We start from the raw sequence: 22,743 nt of genomic DNA, 5'->3' as shown, positions 1-22,743 counted from the left end.
ATGATCTCCTTTTATTTAGGGTTAGGATGAATATGTAAAAAGGGGATCCTCGTCATGGCCTGTGGAGGCAGGCATGGCCTGTGCATGTGCCTTGAGAAACATGCCTGTACATACACTGCATGTGATGTAAAGGAGACTTGTGCTCTTCCTTGGATGGAGATTTTAGTATTATAACAAAGTAAAGGTAATTGCCGGTCATCCCAGAGCTCATTCCTGGTTCACCTGTGCAGGCTCCAGTTGGGGATTAGCTCAAACTGGTCTGGGTGGTCTGGGCCGGCTGGATCTTACCAGGGCAGTCATTACTGCTGGAGTTTTGGTTTCCATCATAGGCTGCTATGCCTGTTGAGTCTTTTGCCTGAGGTAAGAGATAAACTAGAAAGAAGAGCTTAGGGGGAGGTGTGGGACAAAAGTCGGTGAGTACAAGCAGATGCGCAGTAAAGGAGGGTCTTAGGGTCCAGTCAGTGACAATATCAGTGACGATAGAGACCTTGAGATCATCTTGCCCAATTCTTCTATTAAAATGGGAGGGGCGGGGGCAGCCCCGGTAGCTCAGTGGTTTAGCTCCGCCTTCGGCCCAGGGCGTGATGCTGGGGACCCGGGTTCGAGTCCCAAATCAGGTTCCCTGCGTGGAGCCTGCTTCTTCCTCTGCCTGTGTCTCTGCCTCTCTTTCTCTCTCTCTCTCTCTCTCTGTGTTTCTCATGAATAAATAAATAAAATCTTAAAAAAAAGTGGGGGGGAGGGGCAGCCTGGGTGGCTCGGCGGTTTGGTCCCACCTTCGGCCCAGGGCGCGATCCTGGAGACCCAGGATCGAGTCCCGGAGTGGGGCTCCCTGCATGGAGCCTGCTTCTCCTTCTGCCTGTGTCTCTGCCTCTCTCTGTGTCTCTCATGAATAAATAAAATCTTTAAAAAAATAAAAATAATAAAGGAGGAAACCAAGACTCAGATTGGGGAAGTCATCGGGCAAATCAGTGAGTTAGTGATGGGCCCAGGACTAGATAGAACCCAGGAGTCCTGGCATCAAAGCCTTTACCACGTGCTGCCTCTCATAGGCCTCGTAGGTTGAAGACCCTGAGGACAGAGGTTACTCCCCCAACCCCTTCCACTCACACAGATGGTGAGAGCCGCTGAATGATCTCTTGGTGGGAACACCATCTATACATCCTGTGCCACTTTCAGGTGCCCAGGGAAGGAGCTCAGTGTCTGACTCCACCAAGGTTTTAAGAGGAGAGGGAAGCCAGGAGCAGGGGAGACGGAGGCAGTGGGAGCGCCGACTGCAGTGCAGCTTAGCAGGGCAGCTGTGGCACCAGAGAACAGGTGCTGCTGTCTTGAAGGCGCTTCCTGCAGGCCAGAAGCTCCTAGCCAAACCACTTCCCTGCTGCCCCTTCCTCACCCTGCTCCTCCCTGAACCCTCCAGAACTTGAGTATGTGAGTATGCATATGTGTGTATGGGGGGGGGGGGGGGGGAATTCGCCTGCCACCCAGGAAGGTGCGTCTCATTGCTGGCCTTCTGAATTCCAAGCCTAGGCTAAGATCATGTGTAGAGGACAGTTCTGGGAAAAGGCAAATATCCAATAAATCCCGTGTGCCTCCCACACTCCTAACTTCTGGCCCAAACAACTTCCCCACAAGCCCTCACTGTTCTCTCCAAGGGAGTAAACCAGGAGCCCAGAAGGAAGAGGCTGCGTGTACAGAAGGAGGCTGACTGGGATGGCCTGAGAGCTGGGGACTGGCAGTCCAGAAGTGGCTTCCATCAGCATTCCCTGGAGCCAAAGGTGGATGGCAAGAGGGAGGCGCTGGAGCTGGAGCCCTTCTTCTCTTTTCAGGTAAGTGGGCTGGCCTCCCCGTCCACCTTGCAGCCTGCCTTCGGGGTCCCTCTCCCCGGCTTTCCACCATCCAGGCTGCCCTCACACTGGGAGTGCCGGCCGGGCGGGGTCCCCAGTGTTGATCGAAAGCCAAGGTGCCAGGCACTGGTGCCAGAGCACACAGAGGCAGCAGGGCCATATTCTTGGTTCCGGGACTGATTCACGGAGTTAATCAATATTTATCGAGCACTCAGTGGAGGTGTTAGGAGGGATCAATTCCAGGGCTTCCTGCACTTCCTTCCAAACAGCAGCGGGAACACTCGCCAAGGCTGCAGAGGCAGGAGCCAGGCAGAGCTCAGTAGGGCCAGCTCGGGCCCTCTCACACCCCAAAGGACTGAGCAACCAGCACTTCGCAGCTCACCCGTAGCCCTCCTCTCCTGCCGTTCTCTCTGCCCCTACCCGGGAGCTAGGAAACTGAGCAGTGCCTTGGAAGCCTTGGGAGGATTTGGACATGGGAGGTATTCTCTGAACTGTTTTCCATCAGGCTGTCCGCTCTTCAGAACTGCCCCATGGCAGCAGCTCGAAGCCCCGCTGGTGGCGCACGGGGAGACAGACTGCGGGCTACCGACTTGAGAAGATCCAGCCCCAGACGACTGTCAGATCCATGGCAGGTGTTTGTCCTTGGTAGCCCCACCTTTCCAGGATCCCCTCTGTAGCTCCCAAGTCCCTGTCCAGCTCAGTGGCCTTCTCCCTCTAACAAACCACAATCAAAGGGAAAGGGGCTACTTGTGAATTTAACAGAGAATCCACTTCCCTCAGGGGCATTTCTGTTGGAAGCCTTCCTTCTAGAGGGGGAAGGCCTCATTCCACATTCAAGAACTCACTCAGGGCACCACAATGCTGGGAGGGGCTTGAAGGCGAGGCAGCCCGCAAGTCTGACCCTGGAGTGAAGCAGGACTCGAGAAGGAAGTGGGACAGTCCCACAAGTGGGCTGTGTTGCTGCTGAGCGGTCACATCTCCAGCCTCCCCCACCCTGCTCCAGAGATAACACGAGAGAGGGAAAGCAGTGGGTGACCTTGAACAACGTACTTAATTTCTCCATTTCCCAGCTGTAAAATAATCCTGTGCATTTAGCTTGCTTGTGAGGTTTGGAGATCATTAACATAAATTTCCAGTGGTTAATGAAATTATATTTGATGCAGACATGTGTCCCTTTAAAAAATCCTGGCTCCAAAAAAAAAAAAAAAAAAAAAAAAAATCCTGGCTCCTTCCCTTTATGAAATAAGTAACCAGAGTCCATTCCCCCCTCAAAAGGAGACAAACAGGCGGCAACAGTCAGGCACCACAAGGACAATTTATTACCCAAAGCAGTTTGAGGAATTCCAAGCATTGGTCACAGCTCTCCCCAGTCACAAGAAAGCCAGAGCCTCTTCAAACTCACCCTCCACTCCCAGCTGAAGGCAAGGATTAAAAGGCTGCAACCCAAGTTAAGTCACAGCTGTAATATCCTCATTCTTGACTAATAATCTCAAAGTCACAAATGCGCATAAAGTGATTTGGACCCAAATCGTGTTTACAGAGGAAAGCTCCACGATTAAAATACAATTGGAAAGATCATTCCAAGAGAAAAGATAACAAGAGTGTTAACAGGTAAGGAGGAGGGATTACTGTTTATAATGATCAGAAATAAATGGAATTGCCTATCATCATCATCAGGGAGGGTGAAGGGAATGCTAAGCCTGGGGCTGGAGGGGGAGGACAGGTACACTGGCCAAACCCTCCTGGGCAGGTCTCCCAGGAGGACTCCCCTTGACTGCTGCCCTGAGGAAGGAGCCTCCTGGTTGCCTAGCGACAAAGGACCCCCCCCCCCCCAGGTGACTGCCTCTGAATCTGCAGATGGGTTGGTGGGGGGAGGGGGGTGTTGGGAAGACAGTTTAGGTTACACAGTTCTCAGGAGTTGAAGAAGAGGCAATCTTCAAGCTGTACTGAGAACTTCCCTATTTCTACCTTTGGAGGATGTGCAAGCTGGTTGGCCCTCATGTGGGATTTCAGTTCGTGGGTTTTTTTAAATTGACTTAAAACTTATCCTAGACCCAAGAAGGTCAGTCCCTTAAAGTCTCCTTTTATCATCAAACTAAATAGCACTTATATCTAGAAACACTGTGCTCTAAAAATGGCTGACACATTCATGTCACAAACTGAGGTTTTCGTGAAAATCAATTTCTGTGCCAGTCAAGTCTGGATAAAGTTATCTCTTCATAATTTAGCTCCCACCCCCCAACTGGCCAGTCACAGTGGAACCAGGAACCCAAGGGGCAGATTTCTTTCCTGATTTAGGCACTCCAGGAAGAAGGGGAGTTCCCAGCACCTGCCTAACCTGGCTCCATTTGCTGAACTTTGCTCTGGATGAGTAGGTCACTCTGGCTGCAAATTCCCCCAAACTCTCCCTACTGTGTTTTTAAGGCACACCAATTCCTCTGTGTAAGGCTCTCTGCTTATAATGAATTATTTTAATTATTTCTGCTACTCAAAAGAAACTTCTGCATCAAAGCCCACCTGCCCTGAGATACTGGCTCTGTGTGGGGGTGGGAGGATGAGGGCAGAGCCCAATTAATATTAGGGATTCTGGTCGTTGGGGTCGCACTTGAGCATGACTTTCAACCCCGTTCCCTTTCTGGCTGTTTCAAAGGCCTCCAGAGCTTTCTCCAGAGGAAACCTATGAGTAACTAAGGGCTTTACATTCACAGCCTTGGACGCAAGCATTGAAATTGCCATCGGCCACCTGTAAAAGATCACAAGTGATACATTCAACCTACAGGAGGAAAGAACCAGATCCCCCAAACTGCCAAGCTCGAGATAGGCCTGGTCGTGATTATTTATAGTGCTGTGGTTCTACAAGGTCTATTCTACAAACAAGCAATGATAGAAGTGACCTTATGGCTTGCAATCTGGGAGTATGGAGTCTGTTCCCAAAGGCCTCCACCCCTCTGCAATGTCTATCTTGAAGCCTAGAATTCCTTTGGCATGAAGGCATAAGGCAGATAGAAGCCACTGTGAAAAGGCAGATAAGACTCAGAGAGGCAGCCCAGGATAATTCATCCATATCTCGTTGCAGCATGGCTTGGCAAGAGCTTATGGGGAAAGGGCACTCTGCTGAGGGAATAGCCACAGATCGTAAAGGTGGGAGAAGGGACACTGGTGTGGAAGATGGTCCTGGGAAGTTTCCCCGGTTGGGGAGGGGCTAGAGCCACACAACATGAGGTGGGGTGAACTAAGACCCTCTCATTACCCAGGGTGGGCCCTGGGGTGGAAACTAAGGGACTTAAGTTCTTGCTGCTGTCCCCCTTTCCCTCCTTCTTCCCTTTAAAGGGGGAAAATGAAGAGCCAGCCACTTGAAGAAATGAAAAAGAGAGGGCCTGTGTGATGAGGGGCAGACCACCAAGAAAAACATGCTTCAATACCCCACCACCCCCCACTCCCCCTATTCCCTCTGCCCTCCTGTTTTTTAACCAGGAGTGATGCTCTCTCCTTAGATGCCTACCATAACATGTGGCTGCCAGTGTGGCTAGAGGAGTGCTCCTCATGAATAAACAGGAGAGACTCTTGCTCCCAGAGGCCATGCAGGGGTCTTGCAGGCTGCTTACCACCCTGTGCGGCTCACCCACAGCATACTCACGTGTTGCAATATCGAAACACGCCCTTGATATCCACCTCCCGGGTGCTTGCGTGTGTTAGGGGCACCGTGGTCATCTCGGAGCCCAGCCCTACGAGCACCAGGGTCCCCCCAGCACGAGTAGCCTGGAGGGGAGATATGAACAAGATAACCCAGAAGATCAGAAAGTGCAGGCTTCTCCATTCAAAATGACTTCTGTCATTCGCCTCCGGTAAGTAGCCAGATATTCCAGAGAATACGGTTCTTTCTCTACCATCAAACTCTTCCACATGCGTCCAAACTTAACAGAGCAGCAGAGTTATCCTCCCTTGAGATCCTGAAATGATAAACTTTACCAGTGGAGGAACAGGCATAGTGGGAGTACCTTCCACTGTCCCACAAGATCCTAGGCAATAGCCAAGTTTCTCCAGACCCCAGTAAGAATCTCGCCAACAAACAAGGTTAATCTTCAGCCCCTGAACATCTCTCAAAGCTTTTACTAATTCAGTACCCGGTGTTGGCTCAGGTACCTCCTTATCTCAGCACCCTCCTCCAGAATGTCAATGCCACAAAAGACAGACTCTGTCAAACCTCTCAGGAACAACCCTCTTGGTGAGGAAACTACCAACTGCATACAAATGGAGAGGCCATTAGAATTCTATGGCTTGAACATTGCCTTATACATGCAAGCTGGCTGGGACTGAGAAATATTTCCGTCCCAGAGGCATTCCTTTCAATAGTATCATCGGTCATAATGGATTTTGTCTTCCTTGCGCATCTACCTGCTTTACCAGTTCCCTCCTTGGAGTGGGCCAGACACTGAAATTTCTCCTGATAATCTCCACATGATTCCACATGAGTGTTGTTGCCTGCTCCAGGGATTTTTGAGGATCACTGTGGTCAGAGTTGTGAGAGGCAAAAAATTGTTCATTTGCCTCAGTTTTCATGATAGTCAGCAGCAGCAAGCACTTACTGGAACCATTCTAAGTTTCACCAGTGGAACTGCAAAGAGGCACACACCTCAATCTCTATCTCTGAGGGGAAGGATACACCATGAAGAGAGGCCTGCAGCATGGGGGTGACTGCAATTTACACCTTTGAGCAGTGGGACCCTCTCAACCAGCTTCCTCAGCAGGGCGGCTGGCCTAACATAGTGCTCAGTGCCAGGTCGGGCTCATTGTTTGGCACATTTTCTGTTTTTAGTGAAGCATAGAGTCACTTACAAACCACCTGTGACTTATGAACACTGTTGGTAAGGGGGGAGGCTCTCTCCCCACTAGAAAAGGTGGGGTGGGGTCAAAGTGGTGACTGAGCCACTGAAAACTCGAGTGAGAAATTGTCTCAGAAGAAATGTTTCCCCATCAGCATTTCCTCTCCAGCTAGTGAGAAGGAGGAGGAACACTGCCAAACTGGCCATCCCAAAGTGCCAGGAGGCCAGCAGTTTGCTGATCACAGGCAAAGGAATGCTTGGACTACCTGACCATTGTTTTGTGGGTGTGACCTCTGCACCAAGAGGACATGAATTCTACCCTAAGCATTTGCCACGTCTCCTCTCAAACATTTTCTAGTCACAAACCTGGTAGGAAAGTGACCCTCAGGTATGTCCATGGAAGGTGCCTCCTCCTAACCTGCCCACTGGTGGGGTGGCCTGCAGCATTCTACAGCATCTGTCATGCATAATGGCTCCACTCCCCACTCAGGAGAGGTACTCGCTTCAGGCTTACAGAGGCCCTTTGGGTCACCTTTACCTCTGCACCCACCACAGGTAGCCTGGCAACTGGGCCCCCACCATCAACAGGAGACAGATGCCAGCTGTTCCCAATGCTCTCTAGGCAGTGGAGAAGAGGAGAAAAAGTCTTGCATTATGAAGCCATGTCTTTTACCACCTATCTGTGGAGTGGGGGTCACTGACTGCCAACAACTTGAAGACAAGTAGATATAGCTTATGCATCATAGCCCTCAAGGTCCTTGGCACAAACCCAGGACACAGCAGGTGCCCAAGACATGTCACTGGTCAATTGATCACATACAGACTCATAACCCTCTGAGTTTTGGTTTCTTTTTCCCCCTTGCCACAAGGCAACTGTTATCTCTGACAGTGGAGCAGAGGGTGGGCAAGCCCCAGCTGGAACTTAGGACAGAGCAAAAGTGACACCTGTTCTTCCCTTGTCTCACCACTTCCTCACCCCTGATGCCATGGGCATCCTGGTAGGAAAGTGGCTAGGCCATTCTGCCAGGATACCAGGTCGGCTTTCCCCAGAAGGTCTTGCGTGGTGCCAAAGTGTCCTTTTGCATGACCCAGCTGTGACTCAGAAGGAAGGAGGAAGCCCAAGCTGTTGTAGGACAGCAGTGTGGGAGGCGAGGCAGGAGTGCCTGGGGAGGTCAGCTGCCACCACCACTCTCCTCAGCCCAGTCCCTCCCATTCTAGTATGGTTGCCCGCTGGCTTCTTGTCCCCTTCTTCCCTTCTCTCCTAAGCAGCAGAGTAAGAAAAGCTCAGGCATTGGAGCAGTGTGGTCAAAGGCAAGTCACCATGCCTCCTGCAGTAAAATGTGGAAAATGATAACTGGTCTTGTGGCTATCGTGCAAATCTGGCATCACATTTACAAAGCAGCCAGCAGACTGGGTGATACGCTATATGTTGGCAAATTGAACTCCAATAAAACAAAAACAAAAAACAAAACAAAACAAAAAAACAAAAAATAAAGCAGCCAGCAGAAGACCCAACACATGATAGGGCTGCAACCTAGAATGTCTTCTTTCTCCCCTCTTTTCCTCATACTTGGATCCATCCATGCCACTCCCCACCCCTGTGTCCCCCAACTTCCCATAAATTATGGGTGGGTCCCTGAGGGGTAAATCAGGTGCTGGCAGCTTACCCACTCCTAGGTCTGGGAGACAACAGGAGGAGCCTGAAAAATCACCCCACCTTTGTGACTAACTAAATTAATGGCTGTTACTTTGTATCAATGACTCAAAGATTGTAGTTTTCCTCAATAAAAGAAGAAGATAGGGATTTCCCATACACAACGAAGGCATGGTTCCCCATTCCTCCTGTTGATCTTTTTACCAAGAGGATTGCTTTTATGATCACAGATACGATCATTTTAAGGGGGTGGCCTCTTAACATCTTCCAAGGGCCATATACACTTGTTATCTCATTTAAGCATGACAATGACCTGATAAGGAAGGATGCTAGCTAGGCAAGTGAGATCAAACAAACAAACAAAACCCAGAAATACCCAGATTACCTCATTTGGCCTGGGGGTCACATAGTATATTAGTAGAGACACTAGATCCCAGCACTCCTTATTGCTGCCTCCTTGTGGAACTGCCCACCAGCTTCAGCTACCCTCATCCAACTCACATAGATGCCTGACTGGATGGCGGACTCCACCCCTGTGCACTCGATGGTCGCTTCTGGCTTGCACCCCAGCATATCTTCCACTTTACTGGCTATTTCCTTAGGGCTCTCCTTGGAGATCTGGAGGACGATATCAGCCCCAACTTCCTTGGCTTTAGACAACCGAGAGGCAGACAGATCTAAAATTGAACAAAAGTTTCTTTCAAACTAAGAGCTGGATGGTGGATTAGGGAGAAAACGGTGGAGGTGCAGGTTTTAATGGTAGTGAAGCCCCAGTGTTGTGGGTGGTGTCAATGAGTCCATCACACATACTCTCTATACTTCACACACTCTCTTCATACCATGCAGCTGCACTCTCTCTCTCTCTCTCTCTCTCTCTCTCCCTCCCCATCTCTCACTCAGATCACTTCTCAAACATTCACACTGTTCTACACCCTTACACACCTCTATACACACCACAGAGCTAAATACACACACGCAATCTCTCTGAAAGTTACCTGCTCCTCATACGCTTTCCAATACCCTCTATGCACACTCTGATACTTTCTTTGCACACAAAACACACTCTCCTAGACCCCTATTCACCTTTATACACACTCCATACAATTCTACATACTTACCCACACCCACACTCTCAGAAACCTTTACACACACACACACACATTCTCTTTCACAGAAGCCTTCTATGTACACACACACATACAGCTTTCTTCTATACCTTACATGCTTCTACACTTATCACACATGCTACTACAGATAAACTCTCCTCATACATACCCTTACCACACACCTCACAAACAAACACCCTTTTATAAACATATACCTCCCACTAACTCCACACACACACAAGCACACCTTCTTTGTCTTCTGGGTTTAGTCAAATGGATCAAGGGCTAAGCCTTAGAACCAAGTGAGCAGTAGGGGCATCTGAGGTCCACACAGAGATCCAGTTCCTCTTCTCCATAGCATCCACCCTCTCCCAGAAGTTTCAAAAGAGTCTCCTCCTGAGCCCTGAGTTGGTCATCCCCTGGGTGGGCTTTTCAACCCTGGAACCCAGGAGAAAAGAAGAGGAACCCCTTTAGGAAACCCAGTACCCCAAGAAGGAAATAGTTCTCATGCCCTTGCCCTAAACTGTAGCCCAGCTGTTCCCTTTTCAAAGAGACTTTTTTTGAGAGAGAGAGAGAAAGAGAGAGAGAGAAAGAGAGAGAGCACATAAGCAGGGGGAGTGGCAGAGAGAGAGGGAGAAGTAGAGTCCCTGCTGAGCAGTAAGCCCAATGTGGGGCTGGATCCCAGGATCCTGAGATCATGAACTGAGCTGAAGGCAGATACTAAACTGAATGAGCCAATCAGGGGCCTCCCTCTTCAAGGAGATTTAAAAAGAAAACCTTCTTACCAGTCACCAGCACTTGACCTGCACCCATTGCCTTGGCCACAATCAGAGTGACCAGTCCAATCGGCCCTAAATAAAGAAGGAAATGGGAGATGTTTGTGAAATATTAAACATCAGCTCTCCCCCTTGCCCATAGACATGAACCACATCTTTTGTGAACCTCTATCATCTATCTATCCCTGTGCCTGACACATAGTGAGAACCTAACAACTATTTGAACGCATAAGTGAATGCACAAAGAACTGTTCTCTACATGAAATTTTGCTCCTAGTGCTGAGCTCCACTAATTCTCTCAGACCTCAGAGCTAGAAATTTTCCATTTACTCTTGGACACTGCTTGGGGATAATGTCAAAGAACCAGAGGGCTCAAGGAAACATATTTGTTAAGAGAATAAGATGTCTTACAAGGTCTGGATACATTGTCCTGTTCTCTCTAGTGTCATGGAAAGATGTTCATAACATAGTGATTTCTCTTTAAAAAAAAAAATGAGTAGGTAAAAAAGTAGGTTAAGCATGATCTATTAAAAAAAAAAAAAAACCTGAAAGATTCTACATCAAAATATTTACAGTGATTCTCTCTGGCTGATAGGTGATGGAACTAGGGGTGAATTTCTCTGCATGTATGTATACATGTGGGATATGTGACTTTTTTTTCTATGTCAATAAGGTATTACTTATGCAGATTTAAAAGATATATATCACCTGAATACTATACTCTGTTAGCTCATTGAGGCAAGTCTGTTCTATGCCCACCACCTCTCTTGGAAAACCCTGCAGTCACTTATTTGGCCATGTCAAAATCAGTAATGAAGATGTGTATGAGGACTAACTCAAAATGGATTAAAGACTTGAACGTCAAGACCTAAAACCATAAAACTCCTAGAAGAGAACATAGGCCATAGGCTCCTTGACATCAGCCTCAACACGATTTTTTGGATTTGACACTAAAGGCAAACGTTTTCTAATAAAAGCAAAAATAAACATGCGAGACCACATCAAACTAAAAAGCTTCCACACAGCCAAGAAAACCATCAACAAAATGAAAGAGGCAACCTACCAAAATAAGAGAAAATATTTGCAAATCATATATCTGATTAAGGGTTTAATATCCAAAACACATATAACAATATGGAGATTCTTCACAAAATTAAAAATAGAAATACCATATGATCCAATAATTCCATTTCTGGATATTTATTTGAAGGAAATGGAAAAACACTAACTCAAAAAGATAAATGCACCCTCATGTTCATTGCACCATTATTTACAATAGCCAAGATATGGAAACAACTTAATTGTCCCTCCATGGATGAACATACAAAGAAAATGTGGTATGTATGTACACAGTGGAATATTATTCAGCCACAAAGGAAAACCTTGCCGTTTGTGACAACATGGATGGACTTTGAGGGCACTATGCTAAGTGTAATAAATGAAACACACAAAGACAAATACTGCATGATCTCACTTTTATGTGGAATCTAAACAAAACAAAATGAAACAATGAAGCTCACAGATACAGAGTAGAGACTTACTGCCAGAGGATGGGTGGTGAGAGGTGAGAGAAATGGAGGAAGAGGGTCAAAAAGTCAAACTGCCAGTTATAAAATAAATAAATCATGGGGATATAATATACAATGTGGTGATTATAGTTAATAATACCATATTGCATATTTGACAGTTGCTGAGAGTAGATCTTAAAAAGTTCTCATTGTCAAGAAAAAAAAAATTTTGTAACCATGTATAGTGACAGATGTTAATTAGACTAATTGTGGTGATCATTTTGCAATACACACAAATATCAAATCATTATGTTGTACACCTGAAACTAATGTAACATTATATGCCAATTATATACACATACCCCCAAAAGGTGTATGAAAACACCAAATCACATCCACAAGGAGTAAGAGCACGCTGTCTGTGTCACTAGTATTAGACACCTAAAATGGTTCAGTGTGAGGCTGCTAGGGTTTGTTCAGGTGGCTGGAAGCAAAGGAGGACAGAAGGCAGCCAGTTGCAACCCCAACAAGCAGAGTGCTGGCTCACGGTGGACCAGACTCCATTCCTTCCAGAGACCATGAGCAGGACCCACCTTATTCCTGGATGGACCAGGAGATCATTGCTCTGGCATGATTTGAAAGTTCTAAAAGTTGCCCTTCCCTTTACTATCCAAAATATTTCCCTAGTGTCAAGTTAATAAATAATTCCAAATTACATTCATTACATGAACCAAAGGATTATGTTGCCTAGGAAATAACCTGAGTTACTATTATATCTGCAGATAGTTTATTTTAGCAAAGTGCTGATCACTGAGGGAAGGGGACACTGTAATCCTCCCCTACCCAGAAAGATTCTAGGAACAATTTCAGCAATTGGGAGGGGGAGTGAGATGGGCAGAGAGATCTCCATATTTTCCTTTAATGAACTTATAACCACGGTGCCATCTGTGACTTACCAGCTCCACACACTAAGACCTTGTTCCCCAGGGTGATTCCAGCTCGCCGACAGGCATGGATCCCCACAGACAGTGGCTCAATCAGGGCCCCTTCTTCATAGGTGACATTGTCAGGAAGCCTGCAGTATCATTCAACACACTCAGTTAGTCCCTCTGGGTTATTAATAACAAGAGTTAATACTTACTGAGCACTTATTTATGTGCCTAGCAACATGCTAAGAATTTTACATATATTCATTCATGTGAATCCTTGGAAGAGTTCTGGGGTAGGTTCTCAAATTCTCATTTCATAGACAAGGAAAGAAAGCCTTAGAGAATGAAATGACTTGCTCCAAAGGTTCAAAACTAGTGAGAGGCTCAGAGTTTGAAATGAAAACAATATATATCTGATTCCAGAAACCCTGCCATACTGCCTGGCTCTTAAAATGGTTTTCTTTGGACAAATCACTTCAGTGAATGTGAACACATTAGGTTTTCTTCAACAGGTTATCTGAGACAAGGTATGGTGTGGCTGTCATTAATAAATGAGAAGTTCACCTAACAAGAGGGTAATATAACCATATGCCAACATCTCATCTGCTTCTCAAATTTATGTATGGCCTTTCTGGTTTCACTTCAGCAAACAATCCCAAATACCAGCAGCTTTGCAAAACAAGGATTTAGAAGCTGGCATCACTCTGTTGTCCCCTGTATGAAATGTTCCAGAAGAACCACATCTGATGGCAGCAGCTGCTTGGCTGTCCCTGGACGGGTCATGATGAGAGAGAGCCTGACTTCTAAGCAGTTGATTAAATGCTGTGTCACCTTCACCACAGGATTCTTGGTTTTCACTGAGTTGGCTTGACCCTATTAACAACCCCACCGTGATGACAGCAAACATTTGCATAAGGCTTTACAGATTAGAGGGCTTTCTCATCCATTATCGGATTTGATCCTCAACATGACCTTGTCAGGCAGGAAGGGCAGGCTTTATTTTTGCCTTTATTCTACAGAAGAGGAAATGGAAACCCAATGACATTCAGAGACTTGCCCAAGGTTACAAGGCTAATTGAGCAGAACAGCCACACTTGAAGCCAGGTCTCCTCGTTCCACATCCCGCCTGCCCCATATTAAGCTGCCTTCTGGTACAAGTAGCTCTGTGGATAATAACTCATTTCTGCTTGGTCCTCATTGTCCAGGATTTTTATTCATGTGCCCCAAACCTCCACATGCTAGAACATAAAATTCCTCAAGTCCCAAAAAGACAGAAAAGTGGCAGCCAGGCCAAGTGCTCACTTCGATGATGTGTCACTGCTCATGCTATTCCACAGAACAACAAGGTCCGCAGTGGGCCTGCCCTGCGGTCCCATCTTCTCCTCCCCCACCCCTCTGCTTCTCTCCCACAATCCCTTCAATCCTCTCTTGCTCCAATGGCCATCATCACCACTTCTACCCACACCACCTTCCCCATTGACTCTATAAAAGGAACAAAAATTTGAAGTGAAACAACGAAGACTCCCAAACTCTCTCAAGGAACTGCCCCCACCCTCTCTCAGACTTGCCTGCCCCCTCACATCTGGGACTCCCCCGAAGCTTGTATGGGCTCTGAACTGAGGGTGGGCATTGGTGCACTCCTCTCACCTTTGCTCTGATTTCCCCTTGGCAGGAGAACACCCAGGAAAAATGGGATTGGGGATGGCAATGATGGAAGATTGTTATGGAGAGATTATTCTGATGAGACAGAGGCACCAGGCAGAGACCTGGGCACTGCGCCTTTGCCACTGACCTTCGGAGAGTTACTAGGTCCTCCTTCCCCGACCTTGTTGGGGGGGGGGGGGGGGATTGAGGGAGAAGGGAGAGGAGAGCAGGAGAGCACTCTAAGTTTCTTCCCGGCTCCAATCATTCATGACTTTAAACACTAGAGAATAAGACAACTTGGTGGTTTTCACAATAGAGTTGAGGGAACAGCACAAGGTTAGAGGATGATCAAGAAGCCAAGGGGGAAGCAGGAAGATAAAAAGAAAATAAGGTGGGTAGGAAAATAAAGAGGTTGTGGCAGTAGAGGATTCCTCACAAAAAAAACAGAGAGGCGGGTGTGGGTCCAGGGCTGGTGTGTGGACCCGAGCAGAAAGAACATGAGAGGAAAGGAGAAGTGGGGGACTGCATGTTCCCCTAGGGGCCCTGTTCAGCCCTCCCATTAACAATCACCAAAAGAACACCCCCCTCCCCACCATGCCCTATAAACTCCGCCCCCAGCCCCAGTGCCAGGCTTCCTTTCAGAGCTAACCTGTACCCCAGACACAAGGCCATGGCTATGACATCTCATGGCATCATTTATTGAGCACCTACTATGCTCCAGGCCTCATCTTGAGTACTTGGTATGCTTTTCTCATGGAATTCTACCAATTTTTTCTATGCATTTTATCACATTGGTGCTATTATCATCTCTATTTTACTAGCAAGGATATTGAGGTTACCAAGTTTAAGTAATTTGCTGAAGGTCACACAGTTGGTAAATGGCAGAGACCAGTGATTAGTCTTGCGACTTTACCATTTTGCTTTTCTGCCTTTCATGAAAACCTTGTTTGGCGCTTTAACTTGGAAAGGACCCAGACAAAGTAGGCTGGTTCAAGAACTACCTGCTGAAAGGCAGACTTGACCCACGTAACCTGCTTTCTTCTCGAGCAGTTAGTTGTTGACTTAAACTCATCACGAGTTCAGGTCTGTGACTCCTCTCAAGGCTTCCAGTGGGCACTAGAAAACTCAGATCCATCACACTGCCCCTGTGACTGGCTCCTGGCCTCCTTCAGAGGAGCCCCATCCTGGCCAGGCTGGGATGGGAGGAAAGCACACCAATCCAAAGGTCAGAAGGAAAGTGGCACATCGGCACCTAGAGTTCCAGGCAGGGGGACCCATGCAGAAAGTGCAACACTTTGCTTCTGCCAGATGCAAGTTCTTACCCCCAAAACCATTTCCAGAGTAGAGGTAGGGTGATGAGCACAGGGCAGGAACTTAATTAAGACTCAAAAAAAAAAAAAAAAGACTCACAGCTGCCCTAGCTTGACTCCTGGCTCTGCTTGTACCCCAATTAGCCTCCTTCAACAGGGCCTCTGCACCCTTGCACAAACCTGCCACACTGGTACCCACATTATCATTGTTCTTATGAAGGTTAAGTAAGATAAGACATGCAGAGTGCTGATCAGCACAAGGCCAGGCACGGAGTACTAATAACTGTGACTCCACATGCATTGCCTCATTGAGTCTTCAGGTGAAATGAGACCCAAGCAGCAGAAAGTTGACATCATTTCCCCAAAGTCACTCACTAGGAGGGAGTGATCCAGGGTCCCAAAGCTCAGGCACTGGCTACAAGCCATGCCTCCCCAGTAAACCCCAGGGGCTGCTGTTACTGGTGTTACAATCAGGCTCATGGCTATAATTAAGTTCTCTCTCCTGGGCACTGCCTTGGAAACCAGTAATGGAGGACGAGCCCCAGGGAGTTATCTGCAGGCTGGCTGGAGAGGAAGGAGTGAGTGAGGCCACCAACAATTCCCTATCATTGCTCCAGGCAAGGGGAGCTTCAGCTCAAAGACTAAACCGAGGACTGTGAGTCAGTCTCAGCCCTAGGCCAGCTACCTTCTCTCAGTGCCACCAAGAAGAGTCCGTCGAGGGGATGCTTCATGTCCAGAATTACAAGCGGAGAAGAACAAAGAAATCACCACTGGAAACTAGAAGAAAGAACCCCAACCAAACGGAGGGGGAGAGGTCCCAGGTGGCCCAGCCAGGCCTCGGGCACTAACTTGTAGCAGAAGTCAGCGTTGTGCTTATAAAACTGGCAGAGGTTCCCATCATCAGGGGGTGTGGCACAGAAGAAGATAGATGGTGACAGATTGTACCGGCCAATCTTGCAGAATTCATCCATTTCTCGCAGAGCACCAGGCTCGATGGCAACACGATCCCCTGGAGAGGAAAACACGAGCAGGAACAGAGCTTCTGTGAAGGGGCAAATGCTCCTGGGCAGATGCCAGCAGAGGAATCTGGCCCAGTGAGCCACCCTCCTCCCTGGGATCCAGGGCACCCTAGACAAACCCAACCCGTTAGAACTGCCACAGAAAACTGGAGATGCAGCACAGACTCACACTCTGGGAAGAAATGACCAAGCATACTTCTCCACGGACTGGTTTGACCTACCCTTTTACCCCTCAGCTCCACAATCACTTCCCAACTTGGGAAACAGAGAACCAGCCCTATCTCTAAGGCAAGCTGGGGCTCATCTCACCCTGCTGTGTGGAGTATGCAGACTTTTTTTCCTTCACCTGCTTTGAAAATTTAGGGCAAGGCCTTTACAAACACAAGAGCCACAATTATGGCATGTCTTATGTTCAGTCTGGTTGTAGGTAGACAATAACTAGGAATTAATTGATTTCTGGGTTAGCAGACCTGCTTGGCCAAATAACCCACAGAGGTCTGAGACTCAGATGGAGTGGAGAATAACATTCAGGCTTGTGAAGGAGTGTACTACTCCTGTCTCACTATGCCTGCTTGGAAACCCAGCCTCAGAATTGCTCTTCTATCTTTTCATTATGGAGATTTTCAAACATACATTAAAGTTGAAAGAATTATACAGTCAACACCCAGATATCCTCCATTTTGATTCTTCAATTAATATGTAACTAATTTGCTTCATCCCATAACCACCCACCCATCCATCCCAACTATCCATTGACCTATCTTCTTTCCTGATGCATTTCCAAGTAGATTGTAGTCATTAGTATATTCCATGTATAATACTTCAGCTTGCATATCATTAACTAGAGTTCGATACTTGTCTATGGTTCTTTTTTAAGGTAAAATTTAGGTGTTGGTCAAAAAAACACACTCACATGGATCACTAGATGAATTCTGATAAATGCACTCACCTGTGTAATATAAACCCCTATCATGATACAAACATAACCACTACCATGGAAATGTCCTTCCTCTGTGTCGTTTCCCAGTCAATCCTCACCCCCACCCCCAGAGGGGTGCATGAGTAGAGATAGGGCCCTCCTTAACCTGATGTGTGTCATCCGTGGAAGATTTGCCCTTTACTAAACAGACATGTTATTTTTATGTCTTTTGTGTTAAAAGTACCTACAGAATAGTGCAGACTCCTGGTATGTAGTTAGTGCCTATTAAAAGTAGTGGTGGCAGTGATGGTAGTAGTAGTAATGTAAATAGTACTATCCCTTTTTATTGTAGTTATATTTTTTTTAAATTTTTATTTATTTATGATAGTCACACAGAGAGAGAGAGAGAGAGAGAGAGAGAGGCAGAGGGAGAAGCAGGCTCCATGCACCGGGAGCCTGATGTGGGATTCGATCCTGGGTCTCCAGGATCACGCCCTGGGCCAAAGGCAGGCGCCAAACCACTGCACCACCCAGGGATCCCTATTGTAGTTATTATTATAAGTATCTGAGCTGGTGTTATTGTACACGAAATTCAAACTATTAAGATAGATATAGCCAGATTGTAGTAAGTCAGGAATTTTTCCATGCCTTAGATTTATTGATTGAGATTTATGTTAAAATTTTATAGACAAACATTAAGAACTACTTAGTGCTTTTCTTCTTTCTAGACTAGTCAATTAGACCTTTCCGTCCAAATCAGCATGTAAAACACCTCAATAAAAATTTTGTGTTCTAAAAGGAAAGGAAAAATAAAAAGGATCCATGGAAATCCTTGCAACCACCAAAGTGTGTTACTCCACCTGTATGTGTCTCTTCCTCCCATCCTTCTCTACTTTCTCTGCAGCCCTTCCTCCAAATTATGTTCTACCGATGACAATGACTTCTTCAACCTGGCACTCAAGATCCTTCACAAGCAGCTAGAGTTTTGTATGCCTCAGTTTTATCTTCTAATGATTACATTATAATATAATAACTCACAGTTGTATGGTGCTTTTTAATGAGCAACTTTATACAGATTATGCATTTTTAACATCATTGCTAACTCCCAACACAGAATTTTTACCCTGAACAGCACAGAATTATTAGCACCCCAGATATGTTACACATGCCTCTGTAAATTTATTGCTCTGTTCCTCTTAACTATAATATTCACTTCTGACCTCTTCATTAACTCCAATACAAAACTGTTCTTGGGTCTCCAGCTGCTGGATAGCCCAGTGGTTTTGAGCATTTGCTTTAGAGTCAGAAAGACCAAGGCCAGCACCCTAGCTTGAGACTCGCTGGTATGTGACCCTGGACAATCACCAGGTTTCACTTTCTTCATTTGTTAAGGAAGAAAATAATGCCTACCTCAGAGTTGTTTCAACAATGAAATTCATAATTATACATGTAAGTATTTAACATGGAGACCAACAAATAGTAAATCAATGAATATTAGCTGCTTTCTTCTTCCTATAATTATTAGTTAAATGTCCAACCCAAAGACCTATCTCCTCCATGAACCTTCTTTAAACACCTCTGTCCACAACAAATTCCCTTTTTTTGAATTGTTAGAGCCTATTCTTTTTCATACCTGATAACACACTATGGTCTTATTCTCTAATTACTGGTATTTATGTATGTCCTGATGTCTGGTCTCCCCAACCTAGATCAAAGTATCCAGGGATTGTATCTTCTCAATTTTCTGTATCCCTCAAAGCACCTGGCACAAGGTTAGACCCATTGTAGATGCTGACTAAATGCTTATTATAATTTACAGAACCTCATTCTGTTGTGATTAATATTTAGAGATCTCATCCCACAGGTAAGAACCAATCAGTGGCTATTGGAATTGGAAACTATGAATCTTACACTTTGAGATAACTGCACAGAATCTCAGGGGCTTCCTCAACTTCCAGTCATGATGAATGGAGGGCCCAACAACATTCCTAAACGAAACACAAGACCAGCTTCTTCAGGGCTGGACAGTTCCTCTCCATGTAGCTGTGCTCAGAGAACATTATAACTAATACAGAATGGCATCTCCTGCCAACCTTCTCCAAATAATCTGATGTCATCTCCAGGCTGTACAGTGGCCTCGTCCACAAAGGAAGGATAAGTTCAATAGCTGGCTGTGTCACACAGCTTGTATTTAATTCAGTGTATTGGGGAACATCACAGGCTGCCTCAGCTGAGAATTCCTCCCTCCAAGAGAATGAAGTAAGCAAATCTAGAAAAATACTGGTGGTTTTCCAGTCATCCAATAAGATCAAAGACTGTATCAAAAACCCTGGTTCTCAGCATGTGAAAGCTGTTTGTGGTTCCTATGCCTGGAACATTTTCCCTACCCCTTTGCTTGGCTTATTCCTTAGCTGCCGAGCTAAGGGTGTTGGCCAAGGAGGAATAGACAGGAATCTGTTTAGAACACACTGATCATGCCACTATTCTTTTCTGTTGTCCTCAATACAATTGTAAGTAAGTCACTGTATGTGTGTCCCAGACCTGTCTTCCTCTGTGTAAGGTACAATTCATTTGTGTAGAAACTGAGACTGTCTTGTTCACTGTCTTAACCCCCAGGGTTTTAGAGGGCCTGGCCCCAAGAAAGTACACACAGAAATTCATTTGTGTTGAGGAATAAATAAATCAGTTGAAAGATTTTGCTGACCTGATTTTAGGTGCTTTACCAGTGATCCCACTTTTACGACTGTTCCTGAAGCTTCATGCCCCAGCACCATTGGCTTTTTCACAATAAAATCCCCAATTCGACCATGCTGCCAGTAGTGGACATCTGAGCCACAGATTCCGACGGAATGCATCTTCAGCAGTACTTCTGATAAGAGGAAGGAGAAAACAAGTGAGGGAAAGAATGACTCCTCTACAGTCGGAGGCACCACCATGTTTTCCCACTGGATAGGAAGCGGGCTTGGTTTCAAAGGCCTGGTACAGTATTTAGACCACAGAGGAAGACAAGCTAAACAGTGATACCAATTAAGACTTGTGCCAAGAAAGCTTCCATAGAGCAAAATAATTGTACTTGATGATTAATTTTGTGTCAACTCAGCTAAGTTATGGTGCTCAGTTGTTTAATCAAACAGTAGTTGTTGGGGCACCTGGATGGCTCTGTCGGTTAAACGTTTGCCTTCAGCTCAGGTCATGATCTTGGGGTCCTGGGATCAAGCCCCATATCAGGTTCCCTGCTCAGGGGGAGTCTGCTTCTCTTCTCTTTCTCCCTCTGCCCCTCCCACTCCCCGTGTTCTCTCTTGTTCTCTCTTAAATAAAGTAAATAAAATATCTTAAAAACAAACAAAACTCCCAAAACAGTAGTTGTTGCTGTGAGGTTTTTTTTAGATGCAATTAACATATAAATCAGTAAACCCCGAATAAAGCAGATTATTCTGCCTAATGTAGGTGGGCCCCATCCAATCAGTTGAAGGCCCTAGGAGAAAAAGACTGAGGTTTTCTGAAGAAGGAATTCTCTAAGACTGAAGCATCAACTTTTACCTGAACTTCCAGCCTACGGGTGAGTTCTACAAATTTCAGATTTGCCAGTCCTCACAATCACAGGAGCCAATTCCTTAAAATAAATTTCCCTCAGCCTTCTCTATATAGACATGTATAATAAAACTATGTATAAATAAATATATATAATAAATCTCTTTATTTCTCTCTTTCTTGGTTCCATTTCTCTGGAAAAGTCTAATATACTGCATAAACAAGATATTATTAATAGGAAAAAATGTAACAACCATGTAAGGGAAAAACTGTTTTATAGGAGATAACTGTTTCCACACAATCTGCTATGCCTGATTCTTATCTATCATGAGAGAAAGGCTGCAAAATCTAGGCTTGGCAACACTTTGTCAGCTATCTGACTGCATTCTTCATGTCTTGTTTTGTTTAAAAGTGCAGCTTTCATTTAAACCATCCAAAGATTTCAACTGGTATTTCCCCTTCACAGGTTTGAATAAGTGAGATTTGTTGGTATTGTTGTTGTCAGTTTTCCAAGTTAAAGATAATGATGCTACTGAGCCCCTGTGCTAAAGTAAGTGCTAAAGGATTACTGGTCTAGGCTGACTAAGGTGACCATGGTGCAAATCTCTCTCTGAGAAAAAGCACTACCTTAGAAAGACAAAGAGACCTAAAGCTCTGCCGTGTATTCAGGGTCTTACTCCCTGCCCTCACCACAAATCACCTACCAATCCACCAGGTGTGGTTCTGTGGAACCTTCTCTGTCCTTGGCCTTGGTGACAAAGTAGGAAATGGCAGGGTGAAGACTGATCAATAGTAGAGAAGATTATAGGAGTTTCCTCTCTTAAAGTTACCAATTTGTAATAAGAGATTAAATTTGACTTGCTAGAAGGCTAGCTGAATTTACCATCGTTTCCCCTTCCAACCCAAGGACAGCAAGAGACAAGAAAGTAAGAACAGGGATCCCTGGGTGGCGCCGCGGTTTAGCGCGCCTGCCTTTGGCCCAGGGCGCGATCCTGGAGACCCAGGATCGAATCCCACGTCGGGCTCCCGGTGCATGGAGCCTGCTTCTCCCTCTGCCTATGTCTCTGCCTCTCTGTGTGTGTGTGTGTGTGACTATCATAAATAAATAAAAAAAATTAAAAAAAAAAAAAGTAAGAACAGAACGCTGTGTCAGAGAGAGAAACAGTACCAGGGTGCTTTGAGTCCAAGAGAGCTCTTGTTTGGTTACTTCTAGAATCAATACCAACTTTTCAGGACACAGTGAGGGGCCTCTTTCACTTCTCTGAACATGTTATCTTGGTGAAAACCCTTAAGCCCTAAATATGCATTACATGCTAAATTCTGATAGAAACAGCTATTGTCTGTGTTCTTATCACTATAAACCAATAACTCAACTGACCTTTGAGTAGCAAAGCTCTGGAGGCTTCAGGAAAGCTGCCTTCAATCTGATGTTCACACAGAAACTACAGTTCTGGGGTAAGGTAGGAAAACACATCCCCAACTCACCAAGGGCAGGAAGGAGGCCTGAGTGGCTGCATATGAGATGAGTTATCTATAGACACTCTTCTTCTTGCTCTCAGCCTCACTGCAGATTATGAAGTGGAACACTCCAGGGATGGGAGGTACTGGAAAATTTTCAGTAGGCATCTGCCTTAGCCAGCAGGGGGCATGACTTTCCCAGGTACAGATACCACCCCAGGAAAT

The 22,743-nt window shown here is 45.9% G+C and overlaps 1 protein-coding gene and 1 long non-coding RNA gene across 2 annotated transcripts in view; one reads left to right on the top strand and one right to left on the bottom strand.

The window, feature by feature from the left end:
• Positions 1–1,616: 1,616 nt before the first annotated feature.
• LOC119877743 lies at positions 1,617–13,458 on the top strand. The gene is made up of 4 exons (XR_005381571.1): positions 1,617–1,823; positions 2,347–2,473; positions 3,117–5,686; positions 13,284–13,458. It is a non-coding gene; the product is annotated as an uncharacterized LOC119877743 (long non-coding RNA).
• The window catches only part of SORD (sorbitol dehydrogenase), a 34,225-nt gene continuing 14,618 nt past the window's right edge, over positions 3,137–22,743 (bottom strand). The window contains exons 3-9 of the mRNA XM_038580295.1: positions 20,234–20,398; positions 16,441–16,600; positions 12,665–12,783; positions 10,210–10,275; positions 8,820–8,995; positions 5,479–5,600; positions 3,137–4,584 (exon numbers count right to left, since the gene is read on the bottom strand). Coding sequence (XP_038436223.1) covers positions 4,419–4,584; positions 5,479–5,600; positions 8,820–8,995; positions 10,210–10,275; positions 12,665–12,783; positions 16,441–16,600; positions 20,234–20,398 — 974 coding nt within the window. The 3' untranslated portion in view covers positions 3,137–4,418. The remainder of the gene's footprint in view (positions 4,585–5,478; positions 5,601–8,819; positions 8,996–10,209; positions 10,276–12,664; positions 12,784–16,440; positions 16,601–20,233; positions 20,399–22,743) is intronic.

Source organism: Canis lupus, chromosome 30 (assembly GCF_011100685.1).
Source record: "Canis lupus familiaris isolate Mischka breed German Shepherd chromosome 30, alternate assembly UU_Cfam_GSD_1.0, whole genome shotgun sequence".
NCBI classification, from domain to species: domain Eukaryota; kingdom Metazoa; phylum Chordata; class Mammalia; order Carnivora; family Canidae; genus Canis; species Canis lupus.
Note: the sequence above shows the minus strand (reverse complement) of the source record. Positions and strands in the feature narration are given on the sequence as shown.